This window comes from Corvus cornix, chromosome 3 (assembly GCF_000738735.6).
Source record: "Corvus cornix cornix isolate S_Up_H32 chromosome 3, ASM73873v5, whole genome shotgun sequence".
NCBI lineage: Eukaryota > Metazoa > Chordata > Aves > Passeriformes > Corvidae > Corvus > Corvus cornix.
Window position 1 is genome coordinate 93,166,136 of NC_047056.1, and position 21,390 is coordinate 93,187,525.

General features: G+C 34.3%; 1 protein-coding gene across 1 annotated transcript in view; it reads left to right on the plus strand.

Moving 5' to 3' along the window:
- CSMD1 (CUB and Sushi multiple domains 1) overlaps positions 1-21,390 on the plus strand; it is a 1,117,781-nt gene that overhangs the window by 935,844 nt on the left and 160,547 nt on the right. Inside the window, exons 27-33 of the mRNA XM_039568608.1 lie at positions 1,288-1,479; positions 3,824-3,962; positions 6,746-6,933; positions 8,854-9,048; positions 11,325-11,441; positions 12,907-13,020; positions 14,867-14,962. Of these exons, the coding sequence (XP_039424542.1) occupies positions 1,288-1,479; positions 3,824-3,962; positions 6,746-6,933; positions 8,854-9,048; positions 11,325-11,441; positions 12,907-13,020; positions 14,867-14,962 (1,041 nt within the window). The remainder of the gene's footprint in view (positions 1-1,287; positions 1,480-3,823; positions 3,963-6,745; positions 6,934-8,853; positions 9,049-11,324; positions 11,442-12,906; positions 13,021-14,866; positions 14,963-21,390) is intronic.

Here is a 21,390-nt window from a genome sequence, read left to right on the forward strand (position 1 = left end):
TGTTAAACAAAGTTTGTGTGTTTCTAGTGTGTTAATTGTAATAATCCACAAATTCTCCCACAAAGATGTTTTACAATTTCTGCGATTTATCTGTGACCACCCATTTGCTTGAACATGCATAAAACTGCTTTAAGAATCCAAAATAGTTGCTTCTTATTTTACTCTTTTTTTTTTTTTTTCAACCTTTCTCCCTTCTGAAAATTTACAATAGAGGGTAAAAAAAAGTTTTCCAGTTGTACAATCTGGTAGTTCTTTCAAGTTTGCAAATATTTAGTTGCTCTTGCTGTTTCTTATAGTGGTATACTCCTTTGGTGTGGACAGAAGGAATAGATGCAGCTGCTAATTCAGAAAATGGATTATTATGGTCAGGAAGGTTGCATATTGGTGGTAGACACCAGTACCATTAATGACAATTGTGACACTGGATTTATGACTTCTTATTTTGGCTTTTGTTCACAGTTGTAGTAAGTTCTTTGAAAAAGATGTTTGGGTAAGGACTGGTAGGAAACAGAGTGCAATTCAGTAGAGACATTAGTCTCCAGAGATGGGACCTCCTTTCCTTTGGAAGACTGCAAAGTTTGTTGCAACTCAGGATGTCTGAATACCTGAAGCCAGTAGAAGAGAACCCGAAGCCAGAAGAGACCTGGCATCTTCCGAAAATCCACAGTAGATGTAGATTTGTGTATCCACTTTCTGGGTGATTACTTGCTTTAAGTCATCCCATACTGATGGTTAGTTTAACATTGCTTTTTAAATGAATTTATTCTTTTAGAAAGAAAAATCCATATGCAACTACTGAGAACTGATCATAAGTGAGATATTTTGCTAAGGTTCAGTTTAAGTTATCTCTAAGAAAGTTGTTTCTTGCCCCTGAAATGAAAACCTCAGGGCTCCATAAACTGCTATTTAATTTAGCCAGATGGGGGTAAACAGCATTTGCATGCTACAGTATAGTAGGACTATAAAACAATATTATTTACAACATGATACACTATTGTGCAAACGGCATCAAATCTGTTTTGATAACCAGAATATTAAAGTGAGAAAAGGAGTTACTAGTTCTCAGGCCATTTTTATACTAAAGATACTGGCAGACAGTCACATAATCATGATGTATCTCAGTGGGCAGGTTTTTGTAAAAGTAAAGGAACCATAGCCTTCCTGTATTAACTGAAGAGCAAATAATATTGTCTCTGGTTGGAATGCTAATGTGAACATGTGCATTTAAATATGGATGGTAAGTAAGTATCTACACCTTACAGCTTTTATTTCATCATTCCCATACAGCTTCCATTGCATCAACTTGTAATGATCCTGGGACACCGCAGAATGGCACTAGATACGGAGACAGCAGAGAACCTGGAGACACCACCACCTTCCAGTGTGACCCCGGCTATCAGCTGCAAGGACAGGCTAAAATTACATGTGTGCAACTGAATAACCGATTCTTCTGGCAACCTGATCCTCCTACATGCATAGGTATTAAGATGAGATGTTAGTCTCTATTCAGGACTAATACAGATCAGATTTCTTGTTCAGTTACTGGGCATATGGTGCTCTTGCTGGGGCGATGATCTCTGCAGAACTCAGTTATTTTGTACTTACAGAAAATGTCAGTCTCATTCTCTTGATTAACAGTATTTTTGGGTGTGATTTTCTTGCTTTATTCTTTAAACTTCATAAAAGTTTAAAATTGACAAAGTCTAATAGAAATAATTAAACAGAAGTGGTGATTTGGATAAAAAAAATCATATTGAAATGGTCTCATTAGAATGTTCCTCTGTGTAATAGTTTGGTTACATAACTGTGATCCATTATTTATTCTGAAAACTTTCTGAGTTATCTTACAGATTAAATACCCATCCTGTGCAATACCTTGGAAGATGGATACTTATCGGGAAAAGTAGATGCAGAAAAGGGGATCCAAGTTACAATGCTGTTGAAAGAACTTAGATATATTTCCATAGCACCAGGAGAGGGTGGATCCATAGTGCTAGATTGTATAAAGGTTTCACTGGGGTTCTTGCCAGTAGAGTAATAATTACAGGCTTGCTGAATTGTATTTTAAGGTCATCAGTGTAGGTTTTGTAAGAGTAACCAACATATGGAAATTTATCTGCTAGGCATAGTAATTTTTTAAATCCTGGTTATTTTGTTGCCTACTGATTTATAATTAAATGAAGACTTACTTTAGCAATCCTAAAACCCAGATACAAAGTCTCTGGAATAAACATAATGATTTTCTTTCTAGAAGGCATTTTGGAAAAGCACTTTCCAAAATAGCATATCCTCAAATAACTGCAGTCCCTCTGTTTCTCTGAAGTAAAAATACTGTGCAAGATTCAAGATAATGGAGGATAGTTTCTCTGACTCCATATCATGTAACAGAATTGGAGCAGCACATTATCTGCTTACTTTCTTCTGGGTATCTTATGTGCAGCATACAAAGTAGTATGAAAATGCTTACTAAACATATGGGGATCATTCACAAATTAAACATCTAAATAAAAAATTAAAATAATATATGTATGGTATCTAAAGGTCTAGAAGATTCATACTTTTACTTTGAATACCAATTATAATCACTCCATATTTCTTTATTGTCTAGTAAAAAACACCAACAAAACAAACATAAAAGAAAGAAGGAAATAAGAGAAAGAAAGAGAGAATACCTTTGGTCAAAAAGTATATACATAGTTCCTGTTATTCTTCCATATACTCAAGGTGACTTTGAAGGGGAAAGCAGATTAAAATAATCTTTAGTGTAGACATGACAATAGCAGAAACCTTAAGAGTTCTGTAAAGCCATTATATGTAATTTTAACATTTTCATAAAGTCCTTACTTTAGTATGCTGACTTGTAAGTGGAATGGTGTGAAAAGAAACCTCTTTAAAATGTTTTGTGTAGATGCCAAATCCTTAGCACCAACTGGTGTTGCAGTGGGGATACTGCAACATGCATATATCAAACCAGGAGTCCCGTGGAAAGGAAATATATATGGACAGACAGATTCTTGATAGCTGTTTCAGAGACATGTTTATTTCTCCAGCCGCATGGCCGGAGCTCTGCCCAGGAACTGTTCCAGTCACGGGACCAAGGGTCCTTCTGCCCGCGCAGGGAACACAAACCAACCAATGGGAACGAGGCTGAGCAGGGACAGGGAAACCCCGTGTCTGTGCCCTCAGGGCCCCTCTCCCAGGGCTCCAAACTGGTTTGCACTTAAAATGTGTTTCTCTGAGTCTGGTTGAGTTGGTAATGTAGGTGCAGCCTGTATTGACTACTTTACTTTTTTTGTTAGACTTCTATGTGATTATCATCTATGAGAGTAGGATTCCTTATCTGTTTAAAAGTCACATTCAATTCATGGTAACTAAATGAATGTATTTAATTTTTGATTTGTGTAATATCTTTACTAAGTGAATCAAACAGATTTCTACAACATCTATGGTCAATAGAAACTGCAACCTGAGTCATACTACTGAGCTTTCCCAGTTCTTAAAGTACTTCCAGTATATAAGAAATTTTCTGCATGATAGAGACAGGATTAAGTAATACCAAAAATATACAGGACTTCCTAATTAACTTAATATTTTTTATTCCTTTAGAAAGATTTTTCCTGTACTGCTTTTGAATATGAACAGAGGTCACTTTTTTAAAAGACAAATAGAAAATTTTTTGCTAAGAGGAAGTGGGAAAGTTCTGGTTTTCTTAAAAAATTATTATTGGTGAATGTAGAAATCATTTTGCTCCTACTTAACAGCTAGTATGTGCTTGTGAATTTAAAATGTGACCATATTCCTATTCCTTTTTGCATTGTGACAGCTGCTTGTGGGGGAAACCTGACAGGCCCAGCAGGAGTTATTTTATCACCTAACTATCCACAGCCTTATCCTCCTGGGAAAGAATGTGACTGGAGAATAAAAGTAAACCCTGACTTTGTCATTGCCTTGATATTCAAAAGGTACCTTTTCTCAATGAATGTCTCTGTTTTAAAGGGTTTTAAATCTAAAAATGGCAATATTTATAATTTCTTAAAGCTTCTAATTAAATTCTCTGGCTACATCCTGGAGCATATATCTAATACGTGCTGTATCATTGATTCCAAAGAATGTAAAAGAAAAAATATATAGCTATATAGTATCTTTGCTATCCAATATATTCCTGAAGAACAAAACTTTCTGTGACATATCAAATAAAAATCCTTGAACGACCTTATCAATTTGTTGAAATGCTTGATTTATGCTATTGTACCTAATAATGTGGTACACTTAAATGTGGTGCACTTAAAGTGCAGTGGAAATTCTATCTGTAAGTCAGTTCTTACAGGATTTTAGAAATACAGCCTAATATACTCTGCTTAAAGTGAATAGATCAGAAAAAAAATTGTTCTACTTAGTCAAGAGATAAAAGACTTTGAGATAATGTTGTATCACAATTTTAATTATTTCCTCTGTGTTCCATAATCAACCTATATGTGTTGCATAGATTTTTACAAGTTGAAGTTCAGGGATATAGTCATATTCATGTACTCTGTTTATTGTTTCTAATTGAATCAGTCCTATATAATCATCTTGCTTGCTATATCTATGGATACAAATGCAATGTTTATTCGTTTTTTGATACTGTGCTTTAAGTGTGATTTTAAAGCAGAGAATGGAAACATTGCTGTTGACTTCAGTGGAATGTTGATCAATTGTGATTCTTTTAGGTTGAGAATTTATCTGTGTAATATTTGTACCCTTTCTGTGTGAAAAAAAATCAATATAACACCAAGACAACAACAACAGCCAAACAACACCAAACCAAAAAAAAAATCCAGTTTCTTTAATTATGGACTGCAGTTTATTTTCTAAAAACTATTGATAGACACAAAATTGAAGAATGGAATCATAAGGTACTTGAAATTATATAATAAAAAATATGGTAATTCTGTTATTCAGGTATTTGATCACATAGCATATAGATGACAATAGTTCTCCACTAATTACACTCTTGAAGATATCACATGATAGGTGTAGTAGGCACCATATTTTTGTGGATTGCCTAAATAATTGGCTCAAATGCTCCATTTCAAATAAGATGGAAGAAACTTACTCAGTATTCAGATTTGTTTGGAAGTATTGTTATGAGGAGTACAGTATGATCAATATAATGGAATTTTCTGTTTATGCTATACTTCCAATAAGTTTTCTAAATTATTGCAGTCTAATAATACATACAGTTTTCAGTAGCTGAGGTTAATCAGGCCTGGAGTTCCCTGGGTCTTCTCTCACACCCTTCTTGTAAATTGCATTAGCATTGGCCACCTTCCAGAGAGCAGGAGCCTCCCCAGACCCCCAAGACCTTTGGCAGATGATGGAGAGCAGAGGAAATAACGTTTCTTTGACATTATTCTGCAAAACCTACTTTCTTAACATACCATTTTCTGTTCATTTCACCTAACCTTTCTCATACTTGGCAGAATGCTACAGCTGAGGCCTGTGCTATTCTCACAGAACAGGCTTTGAGAAAGCAGCAGTGTCTGCACAGGATGTGAATGTGGACTGAGAATAAGGAGATGTAAAATGTTTTTTCAAATGTGTGTTTCCTACAGAAAGATTGAAAACCATTGCTCTGTACAATTTGATTTTCCTTGGTTTTGGCCTTTAGGTTTCTATTCCTTTTAACACTTCTAAAACCCTCAACTAAAAATTTTCTGTCTTAGCAAATATTTTAAAATATTTTTTTGGCTTCTCTTACTTCTTGAAAATAGGGCATAAAATATTATTCATTATATGAAGCTGTTTCCGTTTGGCATTATGAAAATATTTCCTGCTGATTACTTAGCTAAAGATATTATTCTTTCTGTCTTCCATAATTTGGAAAAGTTTGCATCTAACAATACTAACTGGTGTAATAGAAAGACAAACAGCTGACTGTCACACTTGGGAAAAAGACATATTTATTTATTTTGTTCTACAAGGATAAATAGAAAAAACCCAAAACTATCCAACTGACTGAGACCTTGCTTGCCCTTTTTAATGTAGCTTCAAATTTCTTATCTTTTCTTCTGTGTTCCTAGTATATCCTTTTATCTAACTCTGTTTATCTAGAACTGCCTGAGATTTATCTTTACATTGTCTCAGAACTCACCTCAGTTAAATTCCTCTGAAAGACATTCCATTTGTATTATCTTCATAATTACTTTGTAAAACATATAAGTGTTATCAAATACAGCATAACATAGATGTCTTGGTGAGAATTAATATTAATTCACATTAATTTATCATGTCTGATATCATTTGGGTAAGAACAAAAGCAAGTTCCAAGATAGTGTTCTATCCATATGACAGCATCTTGTTTCTAAAATTATAAACTTATGTTTGTAATGGGTGGAATTAGTATAATCCAGTTTAGCCCACTAAATCTGGACTTTTAATTCAAGCTACTTTTCTGGTTCATTCCTGTGGTCACTGGTAAGAGGCAGCCTTTCTGAAGAAAGTGATTCCATGATCTTGATAGAGTTGTTTAAGATAGGTGGGAGGATATTCATGATGGCTTTTAGAAAGCTGAATGTGTTCATATAAATGGTAAAAAGAACTCCATTGAAAGTTAGTGAACTTTTACTGTGAATCACATTTAAAAAGACATTTATTTCTGGAGAAGAAAATGTTTAGGCATAAAATTGGCAGCTACAGTCACAGTAATGTTTAACTCATTAAAAAAAACCTTGAAGACTTAATTATTTTTTCCCTTTATTTTCAGTTTCAATATGGAACCCAGTTATGATTTTCTACATATTTATGAAGGAGAAGATTCCAACAGTCCTCTAATTGGCAGTTTTCAAGGCTCACAGGCTCCTGAAAGAATAGAGAGCAGTGGTAACAGTCTGTTTCTGGCTTTTCGCAGTGATGCTTCTGTTGGAATGTCAGGATTTGCCATTGACTATAAAGGTACTGTTCTCATGGTAATCTAAATAAAAGGAAAAAATGTTATTTAGTGATTATTGAGACTCAAATCTGTTTACTTCTGTATGTACTCATAACTGAACTGCCAAATACTTTGATGCATTAACATATGTTTTAAAAACTATTTTCTGTTAATACGTGAAGGAATACAGAAATCCTATTTCATGAAATCTCTTTCACATCACTTATGCACTTTTTCATCTTCCAGAAAAAAAAAAAATAGGTAGAAGATGCACATCAAAAGTAACATTTGGAAAAAAGTTTTACAACAGCGAAATTGTCTTACCCAAGAATGCCATCTGACTGTTTTTTCTTTCTTGTCAATACATGCTAATACATTTTCTTTTCCACATTGTTTTGAATCTACAAATGCATTTTTGAATAAATACTACTGGATAGTAATTGCATTTTTTTTTGAGGGGGTGCCTCTTACTAGATAGAGACTGGGTTAGGCTGACTGTTTATTAAAGTCAGAAAATCATTGAAGATGCTGGTTTCTTTCCCAGTCACAGATGCTGTCTGTGGCTTGATTATAATCTTTGCTGAGTTTTATCAAGCTGTTTTTCAGCAGCAGAAGTGCTGCCTCAGCTTCTTATTCTTGACAATGGAAGCAAACCACATTAATGTACATGTTAAAAATGAAAGACAAAAAGATCTAAGAAATACAAAAAAATATATATCTATAAAAGAGAGAGGAATGAAAAAGACCTATAAAATTGTTTTTATATTTAGTCTTCTTCTGTCATCCAGAATCATGCATTATTCTCCATACTTGCAAGGTTCTTCTTCCCAAAGTAATTGTCATATTGCCATAAATGAAATCTTAGACTGTTTGTCCCTGTCCAAAAAAAATATCAAAAAAATGGGAAAGCAATTTGTTCCAGGAAATCTGCAAGGCCTGCAAGGAAAGAAAATGAAGTGTTGAGCAGAAAGAGATAAAGAGATAAAGACGGCGATTGAAAATGTGCACACACATTTTTACTGTGCGTCTAATTTTTATTCTCGGCATAGTCTGATATCAGTTCCTCTATGCAACTGGAAGTTAAATGAAATTATAATGAGGTAAAAATAAAAGATACAAGAACAGAATACTGTCTTTAAGAAAATTATTGTACTTGATGGACAGTATGCTTCTGCTTAATAATTTAACATTTTTCTTATGTATATTATTCAATATTTTATATAAAATGTATAAAATGATAGAACAGTGAGTTGGAAGGGACTTAATCATCTAGTTCCAACCCCCCCTGCCATGTTAGGGATACCTTCCACTAGACCGGTTTGCTCAAAGCCCCATCCAAACTGACCTTGAACACTTCTAGGGAGGGGACATCCAAAACATCTCTGGGCAACCTGTTCCAATGCCTCACCACCCGCATAGTAAGGAATTACTTCCCTGTATCTAATCTAAACCTACCCTCTTTCAGTTTGAAGCTACTCCCCCTTGTCCTTTTTCTACAAGCCCTAGTCATTGACTATCTGAGCCTTCTCCATGTCCTGGGTAATCAGGTCTCCCATTTCTTTCTGGAGAGGACCCACATTTTCCATAATCTTCCTTTTGTCAACAATATATATATATAATATATATGTATATAGAAGTGGTGAATTCTAGAACTGGCCATTTTTCTTCTAAATACTAAATACTGAACTTTATTGGAATCATTCAGCTTCTGGAGGGTTCTGCTAAAAAAAGGTAGGAAGAAAATGCTCTTGGTTAGATCCTCTCAGTATAATTTCCTCTTTTAATCTTATGCAAACATCCATGATCCATGATTCAACAAGAATAATATATTACTAACTTGTTGAAAAATTTAAAGTGATTGAAAAAACCCATTGATAATTGTTCTTTTTGATGTTCTTTTTAATTGAAAGTGTATATAGATTTACTGTAATTCATTTTAACAGAAAAGCCACGGGAAGCTTGTTTTGATCCTGGAAACATCATGAATGGCACAAGGATTGGAACAGACTTTAAGCTTAGTTCAACCATTACTTACCAGTGTGATTCTGGATATAAGATTATTGAACCTTCAACTATAACATGTGTAATTGGTGCAGATGGAAAACCAGCATGGAACAGAGCATTGCCATCTTGTAATGGTATGTACTGTTTTCTTACCATTTCCCTTGTCCCCCCAGCGAATTCAGTTTCTCAGTCCCTGAGGCTGTTTACACTTTCTACACATACAGCTTGTGTAAGAAAAAAACAAATCTGAGGTCGAAAAATAAGAATCATGATGACTGTTGGACTATAGCTTAGTCAGTAATGTATTAAGTATTTAAAAATGTCTTTAAACTCTGGAATCAACACATGTTCATAATGATTACAATGTAATATGTAAGGTTCTTGAGACACCCAGTATTATTTAGAATAGATACCACAACCATCTCAATACTGCATTAATTGTCAGCTTGGAATAAGAATTGTAGTTACTGAGGCAAAAATTAAAATGACATCTCAGAAATGTGGCTAACTAATTTATCCTCTATTCCTTGTTTCAGTGTTTGTATTGTGTATATACATACATATGGAACAATTTTAACAAATCAAAAACAATTTACATATATTAGCTAATAAAATCCATAAAGTATTAGTTTATTTATGGTGAAAAATAGTCTCCTGCAAAATTTTAGATTTTTAATTATAGAAAAGCACAACTTAGAAGGAAATATTTCTACAACTCCATAACTTTGGAGTTTGTTTTAAATTAAAAGTGATACACTTTCATTCCAGTGAAATGTTCATGACTTGAGAATTTCATGTGGTAATCAGACTTTGTGGCATAATTTGTGATATCCTCAAAGCAAAAAGAGAAGGAAATAATAAAGATTTTAAATTCATGCCATAAACTAATTCCTTGTGATATTTGAGTTTCACCTCAGCCACATAATCCTATTCTGCCTACTGATAGATCAAACTTCTCATCTTCTATCATTACATTGAATTTTTAAATAATTCATACAAGCAGCTAAGAGAAGGATTTGTAGTATTAATTGCTGCCTTTTTTTATAAGGAAGTCACACTTGTGGAGATATTTCAAGCATGGTTTTAAAGACCTGTCAGGGAGCAGAAAGAACAGGTCTGCTCAACAAGGGCTAAGAGCCAAGCACAGGCTCTGCCCTCACTCACTAGGCACAGCTCCACATGAGCTAGGTCTGCAGAGCCAGGAGTTGGTAACAGGGTACTTTCATAGCCCCACTCTAACAACCTTGTCCACCTGGGCCCCAGGTCGTCCTCTGAGCTACTTTCCAGGAAGGTGTTAGATTGTACTCTGCTATATGTAAGATGCCCACAGCAGTGTAATATTGATTTACTTTGTTCCTTTTAGCAGAATGATATTTTCCTTGCTTAAAACCAAATTAATGTGGCTATGCTATTTTTAATGACCTTATTTCTATTTATTTATTTATAAAATAATTTCATTATTGTTTTTTGGGTAAGGTAACTTCTTACAACAATCTGTTATTCTGGTGAAAACTATAGTTTTTTTATTAAATAATTTCTCACAATAAAAAGATCACTGAAATTCATGTAACTAATTTAATACAAGACTAATATTTTGATGAAGATTTTGATAGGAAGCCAGACTTTTCCAAAAGAGAAGAGTGACAGCAATACTTTGTTTTCAGTGTATACAAATCAATGTCCAACACAAGGACATGTTTGAACTTAAAAACAGCCACTCCATCAGTCCCTTAGTATGCCACACTTACAGCCTATACATGGAGGAACATGCCATGTATTCATTGTTACTGTTTTTCTCATGATACAGACAGAACTACTACTCATATAAATCCTGACTTGTCTTGGAGGTTTGAGCTCCACTGTTCTTAAATATCCCTTCTAACTTCTGTAGCTCTAAAAATTTCTCTTACCTTTCTGTTGTTTTTTTAATATACATATGAAGCCAAGGATTTTTTTATATGTATAATCTATATGCTCTTTTCATAATCATCTAGGAAGATATGAAAAAAAGGCAATACAAGCATAGTTCACAAAGCAGAATCCTTGGCATTCTGTGCAGGGTAGTGTCAGCATATCTATGTATTTTTCTGTGCCATTTTTTTATGCAGTACCATATTTTTTCCTGACCTGTTTTTAACATGGATAGATATAGACAGATATTCAAATAAAAACCCAATCTAAAGTCTTTTTTTACAGTATCTTTCAATTAAATAACTTATACTTCCAGTCCTATGGGAATAATTGTAGTCAAGTAAAACTTGCATGTATTCTAATTTTAAAGAAATTATAATAAAATTATATCCTGAGAAAAAGCAAGTGTCATTTTGGGATCTTTAGATTTTTATTTTCAGGCTTAACTAATACAGTCAACTCTAATTAATATAATGTGTTTCTTTGTGTTTGTTTCCAGCACCATGTGGAGGGCAGTATACTGGATCAGAGGGAGTGGTTTTGTCACCAAATTATCCTCATAATTACACTGCTGGACAGACTTGTCATTATTCAATAACTGTCCCTAAAGAATTTGGTAAGAATTTCTTCTATTGATTTATCAATCATTATCATCATTCTACTGTTCAAATGTCCTTTATGTGTAATAATGACCTCAAGTTTACATTGTATTGCAAATTATTTATAAAAACTAAATATATTCCTGACATGGAAAATGATTCTAAGGTTTTAACGTTTTACTTCTCCCTAGAGTAATCAATTGACTTCAGGTAAGGCGTCTATGTCTGCTACCTAAATGTATCCTGAATATCCTCATTGATTACATTGTTCATCATCATAGGATAATCATTCATTCAAGCTTCCTGCAAAGTAAAATCAGGTGTCAGAAAACAAGTTCTTATATTCCTCCTACATTTTAACTTTTTGGTTTTCATGTTTTAACAAGAGCAAGATGCATAGAATCATATTTTTTTAAAGTGGACAGTGGAGGGAAGGGAAGCAGTTTTACATTAAAGAACCAGAAGCGTTTGTGAAAAATCACAAAACTGATTGTTTCAATGGGTTGAAATACTTGGACAAAATCTGTAAAACTTGTGCAATTGTAGGTAAGGTATAGTTTTCTACAAAGCAGGTTTTTTCTAAGTCCAGACAAGTAGCAATAAGATTCATTTTACTACTTCTTTACCTAAAGGCTGAATTCACACCAACTTAATGCATTTGGTACTTTCTATGTGCAATGAAACCTGTAAGGACTCAGCTGTAAATAAAATATAGATGGCTAGAGTGAAAAAATAATATTTTTATTTACTTGGTTTTACTTCATGTTTCTATTGCTATATGATATTTGAATTCAGTGAACTATTCGATATTTACTAGTGAGATGTATAATTAAATGATTTATTAATACACTTTAAATTATATACAGCTGAAGTGCGAATTAAGTGTAGCAATATGTCAAAGCTGGTAACACACTGGTGTTTTTAGTATTTGATCAGCTTTTATAGCCTTCTGATAAAATAAGTACTAATGCAACTTTTAAAATTTAACAAATCAATAACTTTAAAAAAATCTTCCTCAGACTAAAGCCAGGTAAGCAACTAATCCTATATGATAATAGATGCTCCTTAATAGTTGCTATAGATGGCACTGTAATTTTGGTACAAACCTTTCTGTTTAGATATTCCGTTTTCTTATTCTCATAGGTACCTAAGCAATAAGACTTGTTTGACTGGAGGGCACAGTTTTGGTGAAAGCGTGATTTAATAAATTTGGGTTTAATTAAAAATATGGAAATAATGAACAAAAAAAATATTCTTATCGCTTAAGTTTAATGCAGCTGTTTTATCATGTTACACAATGAAGTAAGTTGGAAAAATTTGTGCAGGAATTCATTAATAAACAAGACAAGCAGAATACATCCTTAAATTTGATTTTGAAGACTAAGTTCTTCTTTTATCTCCTCTCTTTTTATTTTTTTCCTGTCTATCCTTTTCTTTTTCTTTTTTACTTTTTTTTTCTTTTTTTTCTTTTTTTTAATGTAGTGGTGTTTGGACAATTTGCCTATTTTCAGACAGCTTTGAATGATGTGGCAGAATTATTTGATGGAGAAAACTCTCAGGCTAGACTACTTAGTTCACTGTCTGGATCCCACTCAGGTAATTAATAAAGAAAGGAAGTATGCATTTCTTACACAGTTCGGTATGGGAAAAATATAATCAGGAGAATGTTATGAATTTACTTTGGAAATAAAGTCATTGGAACAGGATGTGAAGGGGAATGGAACACCTTTCTAAATCTTTGAATCAAGACATTATTCTGGAACATATGGTTTAGGCAAGAACTGATCACTTGGGTGAGTATAGAAAGAGTTGAATGAAATTCTCTGATCTCTATATAAGAGGGCAGATTGGATGGTATAATTATCTTCTCTGCCCCTAAACTTTTTGAAATACACATCTACATATTCTGAATGTCTAATTTAAACACAAATTACTTGTATTTACAAAATGCAATTATCTGTATGCAAACATGCACTTAGACTAAAAGCAGGCCAGCTGTTGCATTCAGGTAACTATAGCAAAATGTTGACCTTGTGAAATCATAATTAAGCTTATATGGATTTCAACATGGCCAAATATCCAATGTGTGCATGTGTAATGACTGTGTTAATCTTCAGTGATATGTAAGTATGTTTCTGCAGCTATGAATGTGACTTGTCAAACACTTGTAGTATTTAGGAGAGTTTATATGTGAGTTTAAAATTTTTTCAGTACCGGGCTATTCATGGCTTCTTGGTTTTTACTTTGAATAATTGGAGAAATATTTCATATGAAAAGAATGTAACATATCTATTTGATTTCTAATAAGTATATTATTATATGAAAAACTCAGTTTTTAATTTTCCTCTGGTGAATCCTAGCTATTTGTGTCATAGTAAGAGTTCACAAAAAATTCTAAGATTTGTTGAATTACTGACAGGAGTTTAGCAACAAAACAAAATTAAATTTTTCATTTTAAGAGACAGCCCATCTAAGCACCAAATTTTACTGCATCAAGCTGTCATGGAAAAGTTGAAACTAATGTCTGTTTTCACAGCAGACATTTAAAAATACTTGAAGGGAACTTAAAATTCTGATTTTTATTTATTATATCTGACATATCTGATTTACAATGATTCAGGATTCTGTTACATGGAATCACTAGTTGCAATAATATAAAATTAACCAAAGTGAAAGAATTATATACCTAGTTATATAAGATATTTTAAATCATCATTCATTTCTGTAGAATTTCATAAAATATGGGTTTATGCAGTCCAGTGAGAAAAAAATAGTAGTCATATGTAATGGAATCATTGTGGAAGTACTGCAATTTTGTCTAGAGTGTTTCATTATTGAACTTTTATCATGACTCCCGACAGATAGGTCAGGAAAGGTGTTAAATTACATTAAATATCTTTATTAATCCTCAAATCAGAAATAAAATTTGCAATGCTATAAGATAGTTAATAATGTAATATAGTTCATGTGTGACCATATATTTTATTGAAGCCACTACATAAAACAAGTCGTGGGTTTGCTCTCTCTCAGTTTTAGTTTTGAAATGGTAAGCATTCCATGAAGATTCCTGTGGCATTTTTCAAATGCTTTTATTTGTTTAATGTGTTTTGCAAGGCAAAGTAAAGCTCTCAGTCACAGAAAAGAGTTAACTAAAAAGGATTCTAATACTTTTGGCCCCAAGTGGCAGTAGGGTTCTCCAGTCAAGTAGTTTGTTGGAGCTCTGGTTCCAACTGCTGCAGTAAATCCAGAAGGTTTCTCTTGTTGAATCATGAAATCTTTTTGTTCTGACAATGGCAAATTTAATTTTGTACAATGTTGTTTATGTTTTCTTTAACTATAGAGGAAAACATAAAACTATGTGTTTTAACAGCATATTTGATTACATATTGAAGAGCTAAAACTGTTTCTGTTTTGTGTATTTGTTTTCTGTTTCCATTTGTAGGAGAGACATTGCCTTTGGCTACATCTAATCAAATTCTTCTGCGATTCAGTGCTAAGAGTGGGGCATCAGCCAGAGGGTTTCACTTTGTTTACCAAGGTAAACGTGTCTACTTTTGGTGGAAGACACTGGTGCCAATTTCATGAATTGTATTGTTTTTAATTCTGCATAAGTCTTAACGTATTGCTTTAAATGTGAGTGTAGTCTTAACCTTTTTCCAGAGATCAGGGACTTCTCCTCATGGCAGACTGGCTTCAAAACAGCAGTTGCTGTGTTTATCCTGTCTGTCCTCATGGACTTGTATATGTCCAGCCTTTCTCAGTAGTCTGCAGTCTGTTGCTCCCTTACTGCTGAGTGAGCTCAAGGGGTTTGGGAGCGTGCTTATTTGTATTAGTCTTTTTCAGTATTCCCAGCTGATTTTTCAAGAGTTTTTGTCCAGGCTGCTAAGGAATTCTGTCTTCTTGGAGAGCTTGGAGAGAAAATTGCTGCAGCAGAGACCATCAGGCTGTTTCAGTACTGAAGGGTGGGTGGGAGACTTGCTGGTCTGTTTTTGACCCAGCTGAACTTGAGGAGACATTATGTGCATGTCTGCACACTGCAGGTGAAATGCAAGAATGACACAGCATGGCCAAGTCTGTTAGCATTCTGCTGAACAGCTTAGTACACTTAGCTGATCCCTGAGTCTTCAATGCAGTCTGGTGACACCTGGAGCAGTGCTTACAGGTCCATTGCCTGTATGGGCAACAAATGCAGTCCCAAAGCAGCTGACTTCGGGGCAGTTCACTAGATGTATTGCTTACATACTCAGTAAGCTTAATGAGACAGTCATTGCACACTGTGGTTATTGTATACTACCATTTCACCTTTACTAAATTGAAGTGTAAAAGTAGTTTTGGATAGTTTTAAATAATATTATTAAGATTCCTAGATACTTTTTAAATTTTTTTCTTTAAACATTGGAGCATGGTCCTAGTTTGACACAGCAAATAAATGGAAAGAACGGTCTCACCTCAAGAATATTTCCATATTTGTAAGGAGCTTGTTAGGACTGATTTTTAGCCTTCTGACTTCTGTGTTTATAGAAAGATACCACCATGACTGCACATTCTACTTTGGATATATCTCAAGATATTTTTACCTGACATTATTACACATCAAAAGGATCTTACACACACTTGCATTAAAACTTATCATCCTAAATTAGTCAAAAGACGGAGCCTATAAACTTCTGGAATTAGAAAAGAGCTGTCAGCATTTGAGTTCTTATCAATTTGCATATGAATGACATATTTCTGTCTTACTCTATTTGGTTTTCTTATGTCTAAAGTGTTATTTCTTGCTGCTTTTAAAGAATTCATAGTGATAAAACCCCACGATTTTATTAGCTGTATATATAAACACATAGATGGCTATTGAACAGGAAGTCTCCAGGTGAGCACAATGCTATGCTTCATTTCAGATATTTATGTTTTTAGGAACTTTAAGAAATAGATTTTAACAAATGAGAGCACAAAATGAGTTAGGCAAAGTCACTTTATTTGTCTCAGGACAATCATGAAGCTATTTAAATACCATGGGATTTTAATATATTTAAAATATATATCTTGAGAGTTTTACTAAACACAGTTATATATGTATACATATATTAGTTAATGAGTTAGTGGTATTTAATAAGCTCTATCTTTTTGAGATTTTTTTTCTCTTCTTTCAAAGCATGTGATCATACTTCCAAAGACTACCTGCTTGCTAGCCTTTTAAATACTTCAGAAATGACATCCATTCTCACATTGAACATAGTAATCTGGTCTGCAAAGTCAATCATTTTATTTATTGCCCTCTATTCCAGGTTGACCTTCTTCCCTGTTCACTTTTCCACTGGGCTGATTTCAATTTAGTTTCACAGCAGTATGAAACATTTACTGAAAAACGGAGGATAATTACTATAGAAAATGGAATGCCTCTGTGATACAGCTTGAGAAGTCTAGGTTGACAACACTATAGGCAAAAGCTAAAAGGAAGGCTCGAGAGGGAAAAAAGTTATTGCTTGCTTATTTCACATTCTGGTTTGAACAACCATCAGATAGGGGCTTTAGCTTCTGATTCAGATTTAATGGCTTTTGTGATGCCACTTTCTAAAAAACTTCTTTTTATCTGGGTATGTCATCTATGCCTTCATTTCTTTTCTCAGGTCATCACTTTTCCTTGTATTTAATGCAATAGGTAAAGAATGTCTGTAATGAGACTGAAGGAATATCCAGTCTTCCAAAATATTAGGGTCAGGTATGTTGATATATGCTAAGAACAATCATGTGTAAGAAGACTGGGATTTTTTTTTCAGGCTTTTTTATGCTCGTCTTCCTGCTATGACATCATCTAAGAAACAAGAGCCTATATTTTTGTATAACTCAGGCTGCAGCAGTACAGAGTTTCTTCCTTAAAAAGTAAACCTATCATCCAAAAATTTATGGGGTTTTAATATTTGTCTTTTTTACTTGCTATACAAATGTGTGAGCTATTTTATTAGGTCAACTGAGATTTTAAAGAGCATAATTAAGAAAGTTAGCATACTAGGATGAGGAAGAGAAAGGGAAATAAGAATAAAAGAAGATTGTGCTTTTAATAATCAGGTTGATCTAATTTGTGGCAAAAATAAAATGCACAACCACACATTGGCTGCTAAATGTAATTAGAGAGCAGAAATAAGACTGCTTGTATGTGCTACCATGACACGTTATGTCCTGCTTTAAAACAGACATCCTGGAGGGATGATTGATGCCCTAAGCCTGTCAGTGGTTGAGGGATTTGAAAAATGCCCTTAATTATATGTTTTAACTTTAACTCAGTCCTGAATTGGAAAGCCAGTTGGACTAGATGATTGTTGTAGGTCTCTTCCAACTGAAATAATCTTGGAGGCATTTCAGCTGAGCGGTCAGCTGTGTCACATTTTAGAGAAACAGACCTATTTTCCTAACTTTTTATACATGTATGAAACTACTACATTTTTGCAGAGACTATTTAAACCCCATTTTAAACAGTGTGGAACTACCTCACTTTATTGTTATCTATAGCTTGCATTGCATCTATTCTTAAGGCTGTTCTTTTTAAAACAGAGGGAGGATTAAAAAAAAATAGTACCACATAGAGTGATGTGCATCTTTGGCATTTCTTATCTCACTGTAACCATTAACAGAGTATTAGGAAAACTTCTGAAAAACTGAGCACAATGTCAATTTTAAATGTCATTGAGTCTTGCTGGTAATAGATTAATTTGATACACTGTAGCTGTGGATGTTTCTGGCTGTCATGGCTGATCTCAGTAAAATATCGGCTTTTAGTCTGAAAAAGTATTTCTGCTATGTGAACTAATTTAAGAGTGCTAGTAAACTGCCCTTACATTTACTATCATGTCAGAGATACCTTGCTCACAAGAAAATAACTTTCGTAAAGTAATATTATAATGAAACCAGATGATCTGACATCCTTTGTTGAGAGGTGCTAAAAGGTCTAGTTACACCAAAAATGTATGGATTGCTAGTGCATGTATGCAAATTTCCTGACGCTGGTACTGAAAGTTGTAGGATGTTCTTCAATGACTGTTAAAAAGTGTCCTTTGCCTGCACAGCTGTTGTAGGGATTCTCCAGACATGGATGCTAGGCGAGGGTTAGAGAAACTGAAAGGATTTCTTTTTCTATAGCTTCCTCCCCTTTGAGAAATTGAGTGAAAAAATACATAGGGAAAGGTGGCAGAAGGCTGAGCAAGAGTTTCACGCCATGAATAGAAAATATTCCAGGAGTGACGCTGAAATTTTCAGTCGGGGCATGTATTCTCTTAGGTAAGGCAGATAAGCTTTATACATGTGAGAAGCTCAAAGTTTAACTAGCAGGTGGCTGAGGTGGTGACCTGTATGGGAGGAGGCTGTGAGCTACCATGTCCTTCTCACAAACAGCATCCTGTGAAGCTGGTATAAGCAACCTCTCACATGCCAAAACTCCCACTATTCAGAGGACCATGTGGTGCCTGTTCTCAAAAAATATATGAGAGAGTGACTGCTTTGGGGCAGAGATGCTTCTGGATATGTGCTGCTAGAGATGCTGCTGGAGGGATTGTTGGAGGCACTCTTAGAAAGAGGCCCTCCCTGACAAAGGGACTTTGGCCTGTGGGTAACACCTGCTGGAGTGAGAACAGCTCAGAGGGGTTGGCAGCCTGTGAAAGTCCTATTCTGCAGTAGGGAACATCTTTGAGCAGCTGTAGCCCATGTTTGATCCACACTGGAGGAGAAACATTCAGAAACAGAGTGATATGAAAACCTGAAGAAGCAAAAAGGAGGAGAAAGATAAGTAATGCTAAGTACATTGCAGGGGGAAAGCAAAAAGTGAGCACATACCTCAGCCTCATGTGTTGTCTCTCACCTCATTGATACGACAGAGATGGACACAAGGAAGTTGAGAAAAAGAAGGGGAGGATAGGTGTTCGAAGTTGAGCCTGGTGAGAATGAAGTAAAACTGTTTAATTAACTTGTTTGATTGTTTGTGTCCTCTTTCTTTTTAATTCCTGAATCAGTGATCAGAAGTTTGTGTAAAATTGGTAATAAGTTAATCATAATTAAGTATTAATTCCCTGAATCAAGACTGGTTTGTCCACAACAATGTACTGAACCCTTTGCTGTCACATAATTGTGAATTATTTATCTCATGGCAAAAACACCTGTTTGAACAAGTAGTCCTGATCAGGGGATGGATTAAGGCCTAATTACATGGCAGAAGCTGTAGTTCCAGGCATATGACACTCAATCATGCGACTGGATGTGTAAGCAGCCATCATCACCTAGGCAGTTGTAAAGTCATCACTTATTCCAGTGTAATCATTATACAATAATGTGGAAAGAAAGATTAAATAATGCTTGTGCAGAAGACACTTGGGTGGAGAAAAGGCTATTAATCACAATAAAAGACCAGAAAAGAGCAAGCTGGGTCAGCTGAAGTGACCTGGCAGATTGCAGCTGGCCTGCAGGTTATGGTCAGGAAGAACTGTGACTGTGTGAAATCCTGGAACTATGATTTCTTCATTATCCTTCCACAAGTGCAGAACAGTTTCTTCCCATGGTTAGAATTGCATGCATGAACAAGTTTCATAGAGCATCTGTGTGATGCTGAGGTCCTGTGGAGCACTTAATCACAAATTCCTATTTATTTGAGCAAAGCCACATATATAAAGTTTGCTGAAAGGTAAGTTGTTTGTTTAAACTGTATAAGGTGTTTAACCTTATAACCTAGAAAAAACTTAATAAAATGTATTTGCTTTTCTTTTGCTGTATTGTGCATTTCCCCAGGAGTATGCTAGTTTATCTCTGACCATTCTTTAAATCCTGAATACATTTTAAAACTTTCTTAAGCTTTCAAGGTGAAAATCTTCTGCAACTATCCAACCTACTGATTTAGAAGAAAAATACATGTTATTGTATCTGTCTGAACTTGTCTGATGAATCAACTCACTGCATATTAGTAAAAAAGAGAATGTATTTTTCTGTTATTGCTAGTATCAATTATTTCTAAATCTTTGCAAAAGCTTTTCTCTACATTCAGTAAACCTTGTGCAAACTTAGCTGTTATATCTGGTAGCAACTTTGAAAACTGGTAGAACATAATGTAATCATAAATGAGAACTTTTAATGTTCTGATAAAATGTGTTGAGTGTTTAATGCTAGATTTAAGATAAGATTGATTTCAATTAGTGTTCCATATCCAGTTTGTTTTGAAATGTTAGTTTTTAGAGTATTTACAAGTACTTAAAACTTAAATAATAATGATTCTGAATAGAGCAAATGACAGTATAAGAAATAGGATGAGCATGAAGTTATCAATATGAAAATAAGTATAGGCTTCATACACCTTGTCTTTTACTTAGTGACCAGGGTAGCTGAACAAGTGTGGGGGGTGTGTGTACACTTGTGCACATGAACAGATAGAAATACCACTCTTCACTCTAACAGACCAGAAAAGGAATTTAAACATAATGCTGTAAAATACAACTAAATATGACTGTGATTCTGTGTACATTAGTAAGCCAGAAGCATCATGCTTGAAAATTTGACAGGAATAAAGTGTAACACCCACCTTCTTTCCCCCTCCCTGCCTCCCCAACTCCCAGTGCCATTTTATATCTTTGTTACTGAAGGGCTAAATGGCAGGCAGTATTCATGGTGTTACTTGTTCATATTTGGATGCAGTGATGCTCTAAAACTAATTCTTGAACAAACCAAGCTGATCAAACAAAGCTTTTGAACATGCCACTCACACAGAAAAAATGCATATATTTAATGAGATTATTTTTAATGTACCTTTATTATACTGTGAAACATAGATGATATTGCACACAAATTATACCTGTCATTTTCTATATAAATATTTTTAGGGTTTTTTTTAATTGGCAGTTACTAGCTAACTGCAAAATGAAATGTAGTAAGAACAAGTTTGATATACAAACAACATGCACAATACCAACAGTCAATAGGTATAAAAAATACCTG